The sequence below is a fragment of the Falco punctatus genome, assembly GCF_963210335.1.
Source record: "Falco punctatus genome assembly, chromosome: 6".
In the NCBI taxonomy this organism is placed as follows: Eukaryota; Metazoa; Chordata; class Aves; order Falconiformes; family Falconidae; genus Falco; species Falco punctatus.
Window position 1 is genome coordinate 21,159,268 of NC_137585.1, and position 18,351 is coordinate 21,177,618.

The window sequence follows — 18,351 nt, forward strand, 5'->3', positions numbered from 1 at the left end:
GATGGAAATTTAGGTGAGAAAAAAGAAAAATCAATGCACCCAATAACCTGGTGGCAAAGGTTATTCTTGCCTGGAATATGAGAGCTCTTCACAATATTTTTTACTACAGTTTTGGTTGATTGTTTTTGGTTTTGTTTTTTAATCTTCTTGTATAAATAGATCAATGACACAGAACTTAAAAGTTTTTTCATCTCCTAAGAGCATTACCATCACCTGGGATGTAGGGAGATAGAATTTTAAATTCTTGTTCTGATTCAGGACAGGGTCTTGAGCTTGTTTTTTTTAAAAAATCTTAAACAAATACTCCTTAATGACAAGATTATTTAATTACCCTAGGATGCATGCCCTGTCTTATTTCAAAAATTTTGCAAAACATTTCTGGAAATTGATTAGTGATTATTTTTCTTCCAATGCCAAAAGAGGGGGAAAATCTTTGAATTATTTCAATAAGCAATATTGCTTTCTGGCCAATTCCATTACAGTAACAAATTTCAATTTTTTTAAACTTCTTTGAGATTATTAACTTCCTCTGTATACTGTGTTTAATTTGTTAATGTCAATTACAGAAATTAAATTCTAGTACAGACTATAGTTAAAGATGCTTTGTATTTTTGTTACCGATAGATCTGCATACCTTGAGATAACATTCCTCTAGGCACTAAAAATAAAAAAGTGTATATTTTATATTGAGATTTGGGCATAAGCACCCTCTGCAAGCTTTTAGCCTTGCAACTCAGATTTTGCTGAACTTGAATTAAGTTAAATGTTTAACTGCACAGGAAAACATTTCTGTTTTCTGGGAAAAGCCTCTTATAGGAGACTCAAGCAGAGCAGAATTATGTCTAAAATTAAGATTTACAATAATTATATATAAGTAAAATATACATAATTTAAAATTCCTCACTTCTTGTCATTAACACCTTACTTATTCATGAAATACTCTTTAAAGCTTCCACATGGCAGTCCAAGCTATATTATGAGACTATTTTTATGCTTTAATATTTGCATTACAGTGAAATGTAGAGGTCTTTATCATATGCTAGTCCCTTCACAGTTACACATTCAAAAGTTAACCTGTGTCTCAAAATTTGTGTCGAACAGGTGTTAAACAAATAGATGGTTTATGTACTTAAGTACTTAAAGTAAGAAACTGAAAACCAACTGGACAGTTTATTTTGCAGTAACGTAATGTTGGTGTGGGACTTCCACAACCCAAAGTACACTGTTTACCCAAGAAGGACACTACTCAGATTGTTAAAGATTCTGAGCATACTTTTCATGCTATGAAGAAAAGACACGTATTTATATCAATGATAGACGATACGTGTTATCAACCTTTAAGTCCAGATGCCTCAGATTTCATTCTCACAACACTGACCATAAACTATTTTCACTAGATTGTGTGGCGTCCAAATTTTGTTTCAGCGTCCTTCAAGTGTCTGACCACCTGCATGCACTGCCATGGCTGGGTACAGCAGCTGTAACAGAACTAACCCTGTCATACGGTCCTTAGTCCTAAGGGTTATCAGCTAGGAGGCGTATCATTGGACCGCAAAATCCTTCATACCATGGCGGTTACGTACTTTCAGATTCAGTGACAAATCTGTGAGAAGCTACAAAGTTTAGTTTTTCACATCCAATGTCACTTCTCTTGAGAACTAATGGTACTTCATTATAGATCACATCTGTAATTTCTGCTAAAAAACAAAACAAAACAAAACAAAAACAACCCAAAAAAAAAAAAAAACAAAAACCCCCAAAACTTTCTCATGGCCACCAAGATAAAATTTCAATCACTGTATATCGCAACTTGCCTCCAAGAGCAGTTCACCATTTTCAAGGGGAAAACAGCAGTTTTCATCTTTTCTACTACACTATGCAAAGAGAACACAGAGTAACTGGGATTATGCTGTATCATGTCTTCTGTCATGGATAAATACTTTTGAGTATCCCACTGAGGAATGTATCCAAGTCTATAGATGATGAAAACATCACACACTGAAAATTCTTCTAGTTTTTTTTTGTTTTGTTGTTGCTTTAGACCTCTAGTTGGCCAGTTCATATGCTATGGAAGCAGTTAAGACTAGCAGATGTAAAATTTACAGTGCTCTACCTAAAGAATGGTGGAAAGTGGCCTTTAGAAGACAGATCTTGTCTGGAAAACATTAGTCTATAAGCCAAATAGGGACTAATTCTGCCGGGATGCAAACCTCAGCAAGCTTTAGAAATCCTGTGCCATACGGATCAAACAGCTGGCAACTTCTTCAGCCAGCGGTTTCTAATTGTGCTTTTTGGATCGAAGCTTATTGTTGTACACAGAGTAGAGAGTCATATACTCCCAATTCCACCTTATTTTTAGCAGCTAAGCTGCATGAAAAAAAGGCAAAAAGGAAAATAAATGTTTTTCTGATGTTAACTTTCTCCATAAGCAGTTTTGACTCCCAGAGGTCTTGGCGTCAAGCCATAGAAGTCCCAATCTACAGAACTGGGAGTGAAATCCAAAATGACCTCATCTGACCAGTGGTCTCCAGACCTCAGAAAAGTTTTAGCTTAAACAATTCAAACCCAGTCTTCCACGATGTTCACTGCAAATGTAATTTATCTGGTTAATGACTTATTTCCATCGTATCTATTAGAAGCCTACTGTTTCCATAGCAGAGCTTTATACATGTAAAGAAAGTTTACTCACTTCGAACTTGAGCAGCACAGAGTTGACTAGTCCATTTTTAACCACTAGACTGGAAACTAACATGTCAGCTTCTATTCGCTAGAGAGATGAACTGTTTTCTGTGCACCTTTACCCTTGTACAGACATTTACCCCATAGGTAATGAAAGTAAAACCATTCCAGTACAGAGGGATGGCCAGCACAGATTGGTAATGGAAGGAACTGAAAGGGATGACTGTACAAGATGGAGATAAGGACAGTCACACTGAAAGAAAGCAAATGGCTGAGACAACCTAAAGAGGCATTACTATTCCATCTGCCACACTGTTCAACCACAACCTTTTATATAAAAGGCCAAATCTAGGCAAATAATTAATAAAGAATGTACATTTACATTGCAACACTTCTTCTAACAGATACTTTCCTTCAAGCTTACTGCTATTTCAAGGTGTTTCAATAAGATGATCAACAAAAGTGTTCATTGCAACATGAAGTGTCAAAAATGGTATTGGTTAGATGGGTGAGTAACTTTTGCAGTTGAGTTTTGTGTGGGTGTTCATGTAAAAGACATTTCATTTCAGATTCCTCCCCCCCCCCCCTTTGTGGAAGAAATGAAAAATACCTCTGCATCTCTGCATATGCACTTGTAAAACACAAATGCCTCAGTAATAACAGAAAACGAATAGAAAACTTTATGAATAGGATTAAAATTAACTGATTTAGAGTGGCTATTCAGGAATTCCTTCCATTATAAATTTTCTCAATTCTGGTTGGATCTGGGAAGCGATGGAGAAAGACAGTCTTTCAGAAAAGAAACATTCACATTCTTTAATCTTCAATTAAAACTTAATTTCTCTAATGCTTTAAGGTATATGCATACAGAATATACACAACAAACTGTCTCAGTCTTATTAAGAAACTTTTTTGTGTTACTAAAACAAAAGTTCCAGGCAGTATATTCTTTAACATGGATGACACCCTAATATAGTTATCACAACTTCTGTCTAGGTAAGTGTAGTTAAGACCCAGTAATGGGAACATGAAAGTTGGATTCCTTTTTTCACTTTGCCAAGGGTATAAAACAAGAGTTTGGACAATTTGCAACCCAAGTACAACATTCAGTATTGCCACATTTGATTTTGAACAAGCTGCCATATCCTTAACACTGATGCCTAAGCCTCCTGTACATTGAAGTCTGTCACCTTCTGATTTCACTTGCCCTCGCATGGCTGTAAGAGTGTCTGACACACACCCAAGCCTTCCCTCATTTACTGGGAAACCTCCACTAAGGCTGTATCACAGAATTTATTGAGCTGAAACAATGTGATTGTTTCCCTGTTCAGTTTCACAACATACCTGCATGAATTGCTGAGCTGGCCCACCACGCCACAGGGGCAGGAATGAGTGCCAGGACTATAATAAACCAACATTGCCATGAATGAGCAAAGCATAAAAAAAAACATCAGGGAGAAGAAAAAAGCCAACCTGATCAGTGCATCTTGAGTCCACTCTTTCTTAGGAATTAATCTCTATTGTAATGTACCATGGACCATTTATAGGGATTAAAACTGCCTTTATCAGTCTTTCAATGACATAGCAATTATCTGTACAAACTTCAACAGAAACAAAACTACATTCCTGACCTGTGAGACAGCCAGGTTCAAACCTCACATGTCTGTTTGAAAGGAACATCAGAACATTTATTTGAATTGCCTGAAAAAGTTGTAACCTTGGTAATGGGTGCACACGGATGAACAGTTTTAGACTTCCCTGTTGCAGCAGTTTCAATGTATATGAAATAGTAAAATACTATAGTTGTGCCAGTTATACCAATATGGACTCCAGCCTAGTGAACTCAGCATTCCACTATTTCAAAAACTAAATATTATATTAATATATGGTTACAATAACCATAAAAGGTCAGACTAAAGTTCTTTTTTTTTTAGAAGCAACTTTTGTCTTGAGAGAGCAATACCAGACTACCAAAAAAACCCCACAGAGCAAGATAGGGGCATCCCCTGAACACACCTCCTGCCATTAGCAACTTACAAGTCAGGGACTTTGGAGCCAAGTTGTGCCTGCATGTTTAATCTTAAATACGTTTCCCTTCACTAAGCATTTCCTTCAGCTGTAACAAACATATGTTCAAATACCTTGTCTGCCTCTTTTTCTGAGCTCATGTAAAACTGTTGTAATACCCAAGAGCAAGCATACTGAAGTAGTGCTTTATTGAAGTATTTATACAATGCACAACAGTTTCACCAGAGGAGAGGGAAAATATCAGAATAAATAAATACATTCAAGTTACATAAAGGAATAAAATACACATGAACCGAGTAAGTATACAAGTGTAACATAGACGTTAGAGCAATCTCCTGTTCACCAGTGGACTACCTAAACCTATGCACCCAAGTATTTGATGCATTTTCAGACCTGAACAGACACCAAAGAGCACTTGAGGAGCCTAATAACGAAATCCGACGTACAACAGACGCGAGGTGTCTTTTCTGCGGGTTTAGCCCTTCGTACCTCACCTTTCCCGTCTGCCGCATTCCCCTGCTTCCCAGGAGCGCTGTAGCCTCAGCCGAGCACCACCCACCGTGGGGCTTTACATTCAACACAAACATTCACAGGCATCGAAAGTCCCACCCAAGTTTTTGCAAGATCAGGGGTTTGGTGAGTGATGAGAGTTTTGAAACCCGGGACAGAGAACACCAGAGAAGCACAGAACACTTATTTTTAGGAAGTTAAACCCAGAAGCATTAAAATAATAATAATAAAAATAAATAGTTTCTTCAGTTTCACATTTCTGGTACAAAATGATGACAGGCCGCAGACAAACTCAGCAAAATTAAACACCACACCCCAGCCGGAGAATCTTTTCCTTCTGTCTTTCTTTTCTTTTTATTTTCCCTCTCTTCTTTCCCCTTCCCCCGCTGGTTTCTCACCGCGCTGGCACTGCGGACCCGGGGCGGAGGCGGGGGCCGGCTGGCGGCCGCGCTGCGGGGGGCCGGGCCGGGCCGGGCCGCCTGGGGGAAGTTTGCCGGGTGGGGGACGAGGCGGGGGGACGGAGGGGACGAGGAGGAGGAAAGCGCCTGGCGGAGAGGATGAAAAGCCACGGCTCCCCCGCGCGCAGCTGTGCCTACCGGCCCCGCGGTGGGGCGGGGAAAGCCGCCGGCGGGGCGCGGGCAGGAGGCGGGCTGCGGGGCGGTGTCGCCGGAGGGGCCGCGCCCGCCCCCGGCGGCTATAAGGAGCTGGAGGCGGCGGGGCGCGGCCTGGCGGCGGCATGACCGAGGTGAAGCTGGCCGTGCTGGGCGGTAGCGGAGCCGGCAAGTCGGGTAAGACGGGGAGGGGCGCGGCGGGCGGCGCCGGTGACCCCCGGCCTGACTTTACTGTAGGTTTGGCGGCGGGGGAGGTGCGGGGCGGGCGGCGGGACCCCCCCACCCCCCTAAACGTGGCGTCTGCTTCCCTCCGCAGCGCTGGCCGTGCGGTTCCTGACCAGGCGGTTCATCGGAGAGTACGCGTCCAGCGCCGGTGAGCGCGGCGGGGGCGGGGGGGCGGCAGCGGGGTGCGGGGCCTCGCCGTGGGGCCGTGCGGTGCGGGTTCGCCGGGGAGCGCGGGGCGCGACCCTTCGGACGCTTCTTCGAACTAGAAATTGGGCAGAAGCGCAGCTGCACAGAACTTGGCAAGATGTAAGTTTCCGCTTGCTTATCAGCCAGAGCTCCTGATTAAGTACGAGCTTTGAAGACGGCACAAGGCAAGCCGGGTATCTGTGCAGAGATCGCTTAAAACTCCGGTAGCACCCGGGCACGGCGGCTGGCGAAGTACTCCTTCAAAGCCAAGATAACCGGGCTGCATGTGCGAAGCACGGGTAGATTATAGTAAGCTCAATCAGAGAGGAGATAAAGAGAGTAAAGAAACGGACTAAAAAAAAAAAAAACCAAAACAACACTTCGATACCTGTTCTATCGAATATTTCCTTCTGTGCTCTAGAGGAGGGGTGAAACATTGTTTATCAGGCACTACTGGTTAATCAAAGCATAATGCAAAGCCCCCTGCTTTTGCAGGAATGCACTGATTTGATAGCTTTGTGGAAAGCCTTGCTGTGCTGAGGATGGAATTTCTCATTCATGCCAGAACAAATACACTGATCTTTAAGACACTTCTAAGATCTTGGAAGATGGCAAAGCAGGACTTGAACTTTCACATCCTGGGTAGAAGCACTATTTAAGTGATATACAAACAGCTGGAAGCATGCACTCCAGCTGACAGGACATGGAAAGTCCCAAAACTTAACAAGGAAAGGCGATTGCGATCTACCTCCCTGCTGTAGTGAAGGACTCTTTCCAAAAATGCTTTTTGACAAAAACCAGAGTAGCTTCCCATGATCCATAAATATAAAAGAAAATAGAAGTACTAAGATGAATTACATAGAATGAGATCATTTGTATATATTCAAAAACTAAAGTTACAATTGTACATAAATGCTCTACCAATACTTGTTACTATACAAACACAGACTGAAAAGACAGTTTGTGTCCCAGATGGCTTATCTAGGTCTTAAGCCGTCACATGTAAGTTACGCAGTGCTCCCTGTGCTCCATGTGTGTTCTAACCCACCTACAACTAAAAACACGTTTGCTTGTTCGGAGCCTCCAATACTGCAAGTCTCAGAAAAGGCATGTCAGACCCACAGAACATTTTCATTTGTTAACAAATGTCTGTTGGAACATAAGTTTAGCTCTGTTTCTAGAGAGGAGAAAGGGGGAGGAAAGTGAGAATATGGGTGATAAAATAAATATCATCCCCCTATTAGTGGAGTCAGTGTATTTATATAAAAATTTGTCTAATTTTGGAAACCACTAAAGGGCTGCAGATTTTATACACTGAGATACATTGGATTGGTAGTTCATCAGATGATGAACTCTTACAGAGGTACATGGAGAATACTTAAGGTGAACATGGTGCTGAACTGAAGATGCTGAGTTCCAGACATCACAGACCTTATCTGTGCCCATGTTACACAGATGTAAGTGTATTTTCAGTAGTGCCAACATTAGTTCTTGTCTCTCTACTTTAGTAACTCTGACAGATGATATCATAGACAGCCTGTTGATGACTAGTGCCATGAATGCAGGTTGGTTACACTTAGAACAACCCGCTGATTAACATAATAGTGATGGTCTGTCTGCGGTAGAGTTCTCAGGGTTGCTAGCGCTGGTGGAGAGTCCTAAATCTGCAAACTGATGCTACAGAAGTATTTTAGAACCTAGCATTGTGCATCTCCTTTGCCTCCACTTGGGAAGAGGAAAGCTAGGGTCTAAAAGTATTAACTGCACTAATAGTTCAATGGGAGCATCACAGTGAAATGGTGTTGGTTAGCCTGAGTGGTTGGACAGCCCAGGTGTTATAAAATGAAATAGACTTGTTTCCAGCATGTATTTTTTTTTAAAAAAAGCCAAACCATAACTAAACAAATAAACAAAACCCCTATACCAAAAAGAAACAACAACCAACTGAACCCAAAACAAACCACCAAAGGGAAAAAAACCCCAACCAAGATCAACAAAACAAAACAAACCCACCTTCAACACCCACCCCACTCCCTGCAGACTTCCATAAAAACTGAAATACACCCCACCACCACCACCACCACCCCACCACCCCCCGAAAAAACAAACAATCCTGCAAAGACTCTTGATATTATCCAGTCTCAGAGGCACCTTTGTGGCCTTTTCACCTCCATTCCCCCTTACTAATGCTGTTTTTCTTTGGATACTGTGTATCTTTTAGAATGCATCTACACTAAACACTTATCCCTGGATGGGAGGCAGATACACTTGGAAATTTATGACCCTTGTTCACAGGTAAGAATTTTAGAGGGGAAAAAAAGGCTGCTCTTCGTTCTATCTGTGTAAAAAGGGTCGGGAGGTTATATGCTTTTTACCTGTTTTGGGAATTTGTGCTTGCTGTTTTTTTTGAGAAGACTGAAATTTTATAGTTACTGTGGCTCGGAACTCCTGGGTACTTTACCATTTCATCAAAGAAGCCCTTCATTGCTTATATTTTTTTGTAAATGGATTTTGGAATATTACTAACAGAAGTAACTTTTTCCCACTTCTGCCTTATATAGGTAAATACAGAGGTAAGTTATAGGATTATATGCAGTTTTCTCAAATACCCTAAATGGATGAGATTTAGTTTCTAAAGCAAGCAGTTTATTAGATGTCTGCAGAAATGGTCAAAGTACATAGGCCTGGAAGTAAGACATGCATTCACAGAACAGATCCAAGGAAAGGCATAATGTAGGCTTGTACATGTTGCCAGCTGAACTTTGATCACAATAAACCACTTTGAAATAGAGTTTTTTGTATTAATTTCTTTCCTGCTATTACAGGAACAGAGGGACTTAGGTACTGTATAACACATGCAGACCTAGGTCGGTCTGTCTGGCTAATCACATTAGCTCGCAAGGTTCTGTTTCGGGTAGCGATCTTGCCTCTTACCAACTAGGATAATGAATGGTGAATGGTAATGCTAAAGCTGAAGCACTGAAAGCCTGACCCACACTTAAATTTGAGAACTGAAAACCTTAACCCAGTCATCATATGAAATGAACCACCAAACAAATCTGACTTCCTAAGAGACAAGCAACAACCTTGCTTGTCCCAAGGCCATGGGGATGCTGAAATAGCCACTGTGCCACGGAGTCCTTCCTTGCCATACAATCTGTTAGAAGCTACTGTTCTGTGGACTTCCTTCTACCTATCTCAGACCCCTTTCCTAAGCCCACTTACAGCTTTCACTTACTGTTATATTAAATCCTGTGGCATCTGAACAGCTTTTTATTAAGATACTCAAAACATTGGGAGTGGCAGCTAGCTAGGGTAAAGCAGATTAGACTACGTTATGGGTAGAGACTTTTGTTGCTACGGTTTGGGCTTTTTTGCTTTTAAAAACAGAGATCAGCTGTGTTAAGTGCAACTCCTCTTGCCAGCACTCTTTGAGCTGTCTTGTAGCGGTTCTTAGGAACAAGGCCTAACTTTATCTGTTTGCTCCTTTCTTCCTGACTCGGTGCATGCAGAGGAGTAGGTGGCACATAGTGCTGATACTGCTTTTTGTCTGATAGAACTGGTGATTCTAGAAAGAGATGGGTAGGGTATGGAGTTCTTGCATCCCATGGGACCTGGGGAAGAAAAGCAGGTCCCAGGAGGAGGCCAGACTGGGGAAGGAAGCATTTCCATTTTTGTTTCTGTTTCCTGAAACCTTTATGCTCTTTGGGGTTTCTCTCTAGTAGTTGGATCCCTGTTCTGAGAAACAGCTGTGACACACACAAGTCACCTTTACTGTCCCTTAACAGTCACCACAGCACTAAAACCTCGTTGTATTAAAGATACTAAAGTCTTCAGATGGTTCTGGAAACTTGTTTAATTTCTTTTTTTTCATGCATCCCCTTTCGCTGCCAGCATTCAGTTACTATCCCTCACGGTAAGTTATAGCCTTCCCAGTCCAGCTGTTTATGGTGCTATAGTGCTGCCCTGATGCTGAGCTAATCAAGGCAACCAGGGTGAGATGTCAGTGGAGATGATACATTGCATTGCAAGTAGCAAAATACTGAACTAGTGAGGAACAACTTAAAACAGTCCTCAAACTACTATTCAAGATGGGTTTTCCACAAAGCAAAAGCATTTTATTTTTTTTAGTTTATTTTTTCTTTTTTTGGTCAGCTCCCAGTATTTTACCTAGCTTGGGACACATGGTCTTGCTAGCTGCTGCTAAATCATCTGCAGGCATAAGCTAATATAAAATAGTTTTTACGTTACATTCCTTAGCTTAATGGGACAGTTTGCAGCTGTTGCTTTCTAGAAATCATAAGTGTGAAAGTTTCTTGGGATGAAGGGACTCAAGGATTGTTATAAGCCCGTTATCACTTGAGGGACTTGTTATTAGTTTTATGAAAGTCAGCTGCAGATTGAAAGGAGGGTTTTTTTCTAGCTCTCTAGAAGGTTATCCTGTGAGTAAATACTGTTTCAGAGTTGAACAATGGAAAGAAGAAACAACACAAATGAAGAAACAAAAGAAAAGAATTACGCTTACTATAGTCAGAATGTTTAGGAACATGCAAAACGGCTACAACCAGGAAAGCACAAATATTGGTGGCTCCTGTATGTTTCATTCTTATGTAACTGCAGAATATTCAGCATAATAACTGGCTATACAGGTTATGCGATTTTATTGCTTAAACTAAGTGTAAATATTTCATAATTAATTCATCAGTGATCCAAAGTGCAATCTGTAGTGATGGTTATCTATTAGGCTTTTGGAGCAGGAATCATCTGAATTCAATGCCAGGTACGTAAACATATCAATATATTTTGGAATAGAAGATACAACATTCTCACATTCACAGTGACAAAGAAAATGCTCTGAAGTGACAACAGTAACTTTATTTTTGTATGTGAATTTGAACTTTTCAGCCACATCGGGGGAAGCTCTCCCTCACAGGTGAACTTCACTGGGCTGATGGATTTATCATTGTTTACGACATCAGTGACAGAGCATCATTTGCATTTGCGAAAGCATTGTTGTACAGGATCCGAGAGTCTCACATAGGAGCTTGTAAAAAGTAAGTGGCATTATTTTTTTTTCCCCTTAGCAAATATACAAAAAAGCTGAGAATGTTTCTGTGAGCTGTAGGCATCCTAGTAGCAGTTAAAATCCAGCAGCATCCAAGTGGTGTAAGACAATATTAACAATAAGGTACCTGAAGGTAAACTGTGTTGCAAATTGCAATCTATTTCACCGAATCCAAAGACAAGTACATCAGGATATTTGTTCTTATTTCTTACAGCACTACGATTTAAATAATTGCCATAAATCTGTCTGCTGCAATTTATGCCAGGTAAAAAGCTGGCATAGTCAGTCTGTGCTTTTACTTTCCCACTCTGTTACCAGTGGAGATGCACCAATGTGGGGCTTGAAGAAAGCATTTCCCACAAGAAATGAATCTAGTACCATGAATGTTTCCTAAACTGTGGTGTGTATTCCTGCATCAGTCAGCTGAGATGCTTTCTAAATAAATGCGAGTGAAATCCTTTCCTTGTATCAGAAGTGGAGTGAAAAAAATCCCAAACACAAAACCCCCACACTTTTCTGTGTATTTTACTGCTGACCTTTCTTAATTAAGGTCTCTCTGGAAGGAGTAATTTTAGCAAAAGCTTGGAATTGGAATTCCTGTGTTTTCTTCTGAATTAAGCCACAGACACTGATGCATCTCTTTGACTCCACTCTCTTATCTACAAATGAAGATAATGATCAGCTTGCTTCTTCCTGAAGTCAGGAGCTGACAATATACCCAGCAGTATAGAGTATGAAAACTGCAGTGGATGAAAAATACATAAATTCACTGAGTAGCGGAACCAAAATGAAAACTTACTGATAGGGAGTAGTTGTCTGGAAAATCCTTTGATGTTTGACTATGGCAAATGGAAAAGTGTAACTCTACCTAGCAAGGTCAGGGGGTTGGTTTGTTTTGGTTTTTTTTGCATGCCTATTATCCTGAACGTACATACTTTTCATACACACTGTATATAGCACAGTATTGTAACTTATCTTTTCTCTAACTGGAATATTTTTGATTTCAGAATGGTTGAGTCATCAGTATTTTTGGTTGGTAACAAACAGGATTTATGCCATATGAGGGAAGTTGGCTGGGACGAAGGACAGAAGCTGGCAATAGATAACAAGTGCCAATTCTGTGAACTGTCTGCAGCAGAACATTATCAGGAAGTTGTGGCAATGTTCATGAAAGTCCTAAGGAATATCACCTCCAATTTCAAAGTGAAGGAAAAGAGACGACCAAGTGGATCAAAGTCAATGGCCAAGTTAATCAACAATGTGTTTGGAAAGAGAAGGAAATCTGTGTAAAAGATGGTTAGTTTTGAAGTAGGAACAACAAGCTGAAATAATGGAGCACAGGCAGCTCTTGGGATTCAGTCAATTTCCTCCAAAGGTCAATGTCTGGAGGACTAAGTAGAAACCAAAGGCAGGAGATAGTATGGTCAAGTGGACAGGGCCTAGACCTAGAAGACATGACCTTCTATTTCCAGTTCTACTACAGATTTACTGTGTTAGGGCTATGTCACTTAAACTCTAAGCTGCTCCTCTCACTCTTTATCTCATAAGTTCTTCAGAGGAGAGTTTTAGTTGGTATTTCTTCAACACCAGCATGATCTTGCATAGAGCTTCAAGATGCAGCTGAAGTATAAACAGTTATTTCCAGTAAACAGGCTTGCTGGCCAAAGTCTTACTTCAGAAGTCTGAGAAGTAGCTGTGGCTTTTGTGCAGGAACACTTCTTGCACTAAAGAAAAGCAAAATACTGCTGCTTTGTGTGATAATGTATTTGTATTTAACTCAAGGAAGGATGGCTCAGATCCTCATGTGCCTAAAGGTGCCTAACACCTGCTGAAATTCATATGAATTAAATGCTTAGACACCAAATCTACAAAAGGTATTTATCTGCAAAGCTGCCTTGCAGAGGCACCAGAAGTACAGAAGCAGATAAACAAAGCAGTATTGTCTCCTGTTTCAGTATTGATTTTTTTCTTTTTTTGAGTGATGAAAGAAAGTAGAGAGGGTTGAGGGAAGTGGGAACTGAAATGTTAATCAGTGAGCATTGGACGAGTTTGGCAAGGTCATTGCTTAGTGAAATAATGTTAAAGCTAGCGCGGCTGTAAGGCCAGAGCAACATCTTGGGCTGATCCTTTTCACAGAGCATTTTCACCGGCTGTAACAAAGTTTCCTTACCTGTAAGGTAGATGTGCCTGTTCAATTTTAGATGGGAGTGGGAGCTTGAAAAGCACATGGACTGGTAAAAAGCACAAATTCTTTAGGATGTCTGCCTGGATTTAAAGGTCAGCCTGCTGGTAAGACCTGTGCTCCTAGCTTTGCATAGAGTGTTTTTCCTAAGGACCCATGTACTTACAACTAGTCGTTACTATGGTATTGAGATACTACTTGAGAGAGTGCTAAGGAATGTTATTTAACACTTTTCAAATGTGGATATTAAACATCAAATGGGTCTAAATATGTTGTCAGTTGACATTCAGAGCTCTTACTGTAGACAACTAAATAAGGACTTAGCCTGGTGTGTTTGAAAGTGCTGTGCTAATACAGAAATTATGAAAGCGGACTGATCTGAAAATAAATTAGTGCCTCCTACCCATTTCAGAGGACAGCTGAGATCCAGTCTTTATAAGTTGCTGAGTTGAAGCCTACCTCAGCTCTGAAATTTTACCTGCATTGAAACTAGTAAGACTGCTTTATCAGTCACAGCAGAATACTGATTTTCAAATGTCCACCCCACCAATATAAAAAAGCTATATAATCTTAGCATTACTGTTGTAAAACAAAACTAAAGCACATTTTAATAAGTGTTGACCAAAGATCTTTTTAAAGGAAAAGCTACTGTTTATTTCACTTGTTTTAAGAATACAAATATTGGAATTAGTTCTCAGTGTTGACAGGCACAGTGTTGGTTTATTCCTATGCAGATGCTGCTCTGCCCTATCAGGATTAGTGTATTTAACTGTATTGTCAATGTCTATGAGGCTGAACTTGAAGACCGCTCATGTACACCCTTCAGCTTTCCAGCACACACGGAATTCCAGAACTACTAATAGACTGTCAATCTGTCAGGTAGCTGTATCTCGCCAGCTCTAGCACTGCCAGATTCAAGAACTTCTTACCTGTATTCACTGCTATGGTATTAAATAAACTGGATACAAGATGGATGTATTAATGTGGGGTTTTTTGTTTGGTGGGTTTTTTTTTTGTTTGTTTGTTTGTAACTTTACTGTGGTATAAAGCTACAGACTTCTTGACTACCATGAAAGTGAAGCACCATGCAGATCTGGAATTCAAATCAGAAAAAGTAAATCTGAGAATCAGACACTTGCACAAGAGAGAGCTGCTAGCTGTTTCCTGTCCACAATGAAGAAGCCTTCATGTACCTTTCTGCAGTGGACAGTAGAGAACTATTAAAAAAAAAATTGTTATCCTTTAACAAATTGTTGACAGCCACAAGGAAGCTAATTAGCTTTGATTTGCTTGTATTAATGGGAATGTGGTCCTCCAGATAGCAGTATACCCCACATATTTCCTTCCCTTTTTGTCAGATGGGGGAAGTGTTAGAACACAGAGTGGCTGTCTTCTGGCCCATGTGCTAGGTTGCACTCACCTGAAAAACAGCTGAACCAGCTGCAGGATGCATTTAAACTTAAGCATACTAAAGCACCCAGTACAGATGTAATTTAATGTTCTTAGGATCTGGATTTCACTTGTCTGTTATTGTTGGTAAGTACAGATAACAAGAGTGCAGAATTTGGGAAGGAATTAAATTTTAAAGCAGTAAGGCAGATACATGTCCTCCACTAGTATTTATTTTTTTTTACAAAAGTGAAGGCCTTTTAAAGGAAAATAAAATTACTTAGTGTTCTTGGAGTTTTAACATGAAGGCAATAAGTTACTGGCTCTGCCACATTTGAAAATGCAAAACCCTGCTCGCATAACACAGTAAATGATGTAACTGATGTTTGATGCTCACCCTTGACAGCGACATCACCTAGAGCAGACTCCTTGAAGAGAGTGGAAATCGAGCTATTTGTATTGCCACAGATGGCTTCAGCATACAGCCCCATCCTTTCCCACCAGAAGACTGTGAAATTGCCAAACCAGAGTTAAAAGTTTCTTGCTGTCATTATCTGGAAGTTCCTGTTTATATGAACTCTAGTTTCAGCAAAATTTTGCCTGGCAAAGGCACTCAGAATTTATGCTCTTTCTCCCTGTCTTCAACCTGTTTTTACTTTAGAAACAGTGACATAAAAGCAAAGAGATTCTACTGAAGTATAAAGGTAATAGCCCCTGGCTCCAAAATGCTATCTTTCAGAAAGCAGTCAGGTGGTTTTGAATCTTTCTCACTATACTTTTGAAATAAACAATCAAGACAAACACAACCTCAGCTCCTTTTCCTGATGTCATGTCTGTATGCATTAAACTCTTTCTTTCTGTAAATCCCACTATAGTCACATTCACAACAGGGCAGAGGGGGAAACGTCACAGGAAAACTTAAAAGCATGATACTTCTGCAAGAAGGAATAATTAAGTGCAGTATTGAGAAAATCAACCAAACGTGCTGTTTCTTTCTAATATATTTAAATCAGGATAGCAATAAAAAAGGTGGATCAGAGGTTTTGATGCTGCACTATACTCTGAAGACAAAAGTAACTACCATAGTTCTTTTTAGCCCGTTGCTAAAAGCGATTTCTGAAGCAATGGAAGAGTGAACATTGAAGCGCCAAGACCTTTTGAGTTATGTGGGGACAGTCTTGTTGCTTTCCTTTCTACCTATCTGACTACACTGCTTTGAAGATGGTATGCCAGCAGGTATTTGAAGGTGTCTGATACTGACATTCTGTCTGTCTAGGAAGCAGAGAGAGGGATGGATGCTGTGGCTATTGGCCTGGAGAGGTACGATGTTCTCACTGACGGCTAGATCCAGATCACTCAGTGGTGTTGTCAGAGGGTACACTGTAAAGAAAAGGTTATGAATGCCACTCAAAGCAAAACTAAACTGCAGTAAGTATCCACAAATATGCTAATTTTTCATCCTGCCTGTTGGAGTAGGTGCTTTAGGTTAATGAAGTTTTCATACAGGTCTGCTTTGCTTATGGGTAAGAGGAACAAACTTCAGCTCTGATTAATGTGCTTGAAAGGAATCCTTGCCTGTTTGCTCTGAAACAAGAAATACTAAAAAAAAACATACTAAAGAACCATTTTTTCAAAAAAGAGACAGACTACCAGACCAATAGAATAATCCAGAGTAATCTTAAAATGTACTCTATATTTAAAAAAATGCACCCTCTACCTCCTCAAACCTGGTCACAGGAACACAGGCCTCTTTGTAGCCTTAACTTGCCCATGGGGAATAAAAAAAGGGGGAAACTAAACTGAGGTGTCAGTTTGAAAAGCAAAACCTTCGGCAAAAAATGCCTAAATGTGGATCTGGACACCTAGCTGTCAACTTCTGTTGTTTTAAAACCTGAATTTGATTTTTCCATAAAGAAGCAGTGCTGTAAATGCCTAAGTTGGTTTTGGTTTGGGGTTTTGTGGTTTTTTTTTCAGTTGTGTTTCCCCCCCGGCACACACACAATTGATATCATGTGAGACAGGTAGGCTGCTCTGGGTAGAAAGTTATTTTAAAATAGACATTACTCTTTTCAAGAAACAGATTGTAAGTTTCTGTCTTCTTTTAATTGTTTTACAGAGTAAATTGAATCCCTCTGCTTACAAAATTAACATCCAGATTTAGTCCTATGTATTTGACATGACGAGCCATCTACTGCTACATTCATTTTTTAAGACTGGCTAGGAGTTCAGATATGTGTTTAATTCCTGCTTAACTCTGTAAAATATCCAGAGTTTTTCCAGTGGAGGCTTCTAACAGTACAGAGAAATGTACTACAAGTATGACAAGTGGAGAATGACACTGTTACCATGTGGCTTGAGCTAAATGTTCTGAGCAGGTCTGACCCCTTGTACACTCCTATGTTCATATTACCAGCAAAATGACATCATATCTATGTAACATAATGTATTTTTCTACTTGAAATAAATATAAAAGAATCAGAAATTAAAACATTTGACCTTTAAATTATAGGCATTGTGGTATCTAGTGAAGATGTCATTTTTAATAGGCACATCTTTTCAAAGTGGCTTCATATGGGTTTTGGTTGTCAGGGGGTTTTTTTGTTTGTTTGTTTGGGTTTTTTTTCTGCAAGTCGATTTCTAACTTTCCAGGAGAGTTCCGTCACAAAAAAAAACAAACTTTATTTTACCGATGCCGTGGGCCTCTGAAAGTTTAACACCTTTGCTGAGTGCCTTTTAAAGGGAACCTGCTGCTTGATGCGGAGAAACCCGACGGCTTTACTGCTTCCAAGAGCTCCCTCTCGTGGCCTTTTGCTCGCACTTCACCCTCCTCGGTGAGCGATAAAGCCTTTTAGTTGCTCCTCAGGTTGAAACATCAGTGCTAATAAACCCAAGAATGCCGATCGCAAACTACAAGTAAAACCCCTCCTGCCTTCCAATACTATAAAATTCTGCTATCGACTATGCTGAGCTTAACCATATGACATTTCTAAGGCTTCATTTGACAGTACCCTTACTAGTAAAACTGCAAATGTTGATAAGGTTTTTCTCACGACTGTCACTTCTGAGCTCAGCTGTTTAACTGAAATAAAGTTCAGCTATCTCATCTAAGATGCTGAAAGGTTTCCTGTTAACATACTGTCCATGCATATTAATATCCTCAAGAAGGGCTTGAAAGCCTCTATTATTTTCCCAGCTACAGTTTTTGGTCTGATAAGAGGTCTGACCTCCACCTTGTCTTTCTACAGCTTCCTAAAGGTATTATCCCCAGAGCATGACAGAGACACGTGGCAGGGAGCTAAGGCAGAGTAAAGAAAGCGTGTTTATTCTCATATTTACAAGCTGTAGTACAGATATACTACTCCAATCTTTAAATAATCAAGGTCACTTACTGCAAAGGCTCCAAGGTTGGATTCACCTGGCCCAACAGAGGGCCACTTCTAGATTCCCATCTCAGCTAGGTGCCTTTCTACCAAACA

At 40.3% G+C, this 18,351-nt stretch overlaps 1 protein-coding gene across 1 annotated transcript; it reads left to right on the plus strand.

Moving 5' to 3' along the window:
• The first annotated feature begins 5,804 nt into the window (after positions 1–5,804).
• RERGL (RERG like) lies at positions 5,805–14,460 on the plus strand. The gene is made up of 5 exons (XM_080391787.1): positions 5,805–6,005; positions 6,145–6,201; positions 8,461–8,534; positions 11,145–11,293; positions 12,312–14,460. The coding sequence occupies exons 1-5, from the start codon at positions 5,954–5,956 to the stop codon at positions 12,592–12,594; spliced, it is 615 nt and encodes a 204-aa protein (XP_080247913.1). The 5' UTR covers positions 5,805–5,953; the 3' UTR covers positions 12,595–14,460.
• Positions 14,461–18,351: the final 3,891 nt, after the last annotated feature.

What these genes read in the sequence shown, in the direction of transcription:
- RERGL (XM_080391787.1), top strand. Translation starts at nt 5,954, where the DNA reads ATGACCGAGGTGAAGCTGGCCGTGCTGGGCGGTAGCGGAGCCGGCAAG. An exon ending in TAGCGGAGCCGGCAAGTCGG is followed by an intron (nt 6,006 to 6,144) that starts GTAAGACGGGGA and finishes TTCCCTCCGCAG; the next exon opens with CGCTGGCCGTGCGGTTCCTG. An exon ending in CACATAGGAGCTTGTAAAAA is followed by an intron (nt 11,294 to 12,311) that starts GTAAGTGGCATT and finishes TTTTGATTTCAG; the next exon opens with AATGGTTGAGTCATCAGTAT.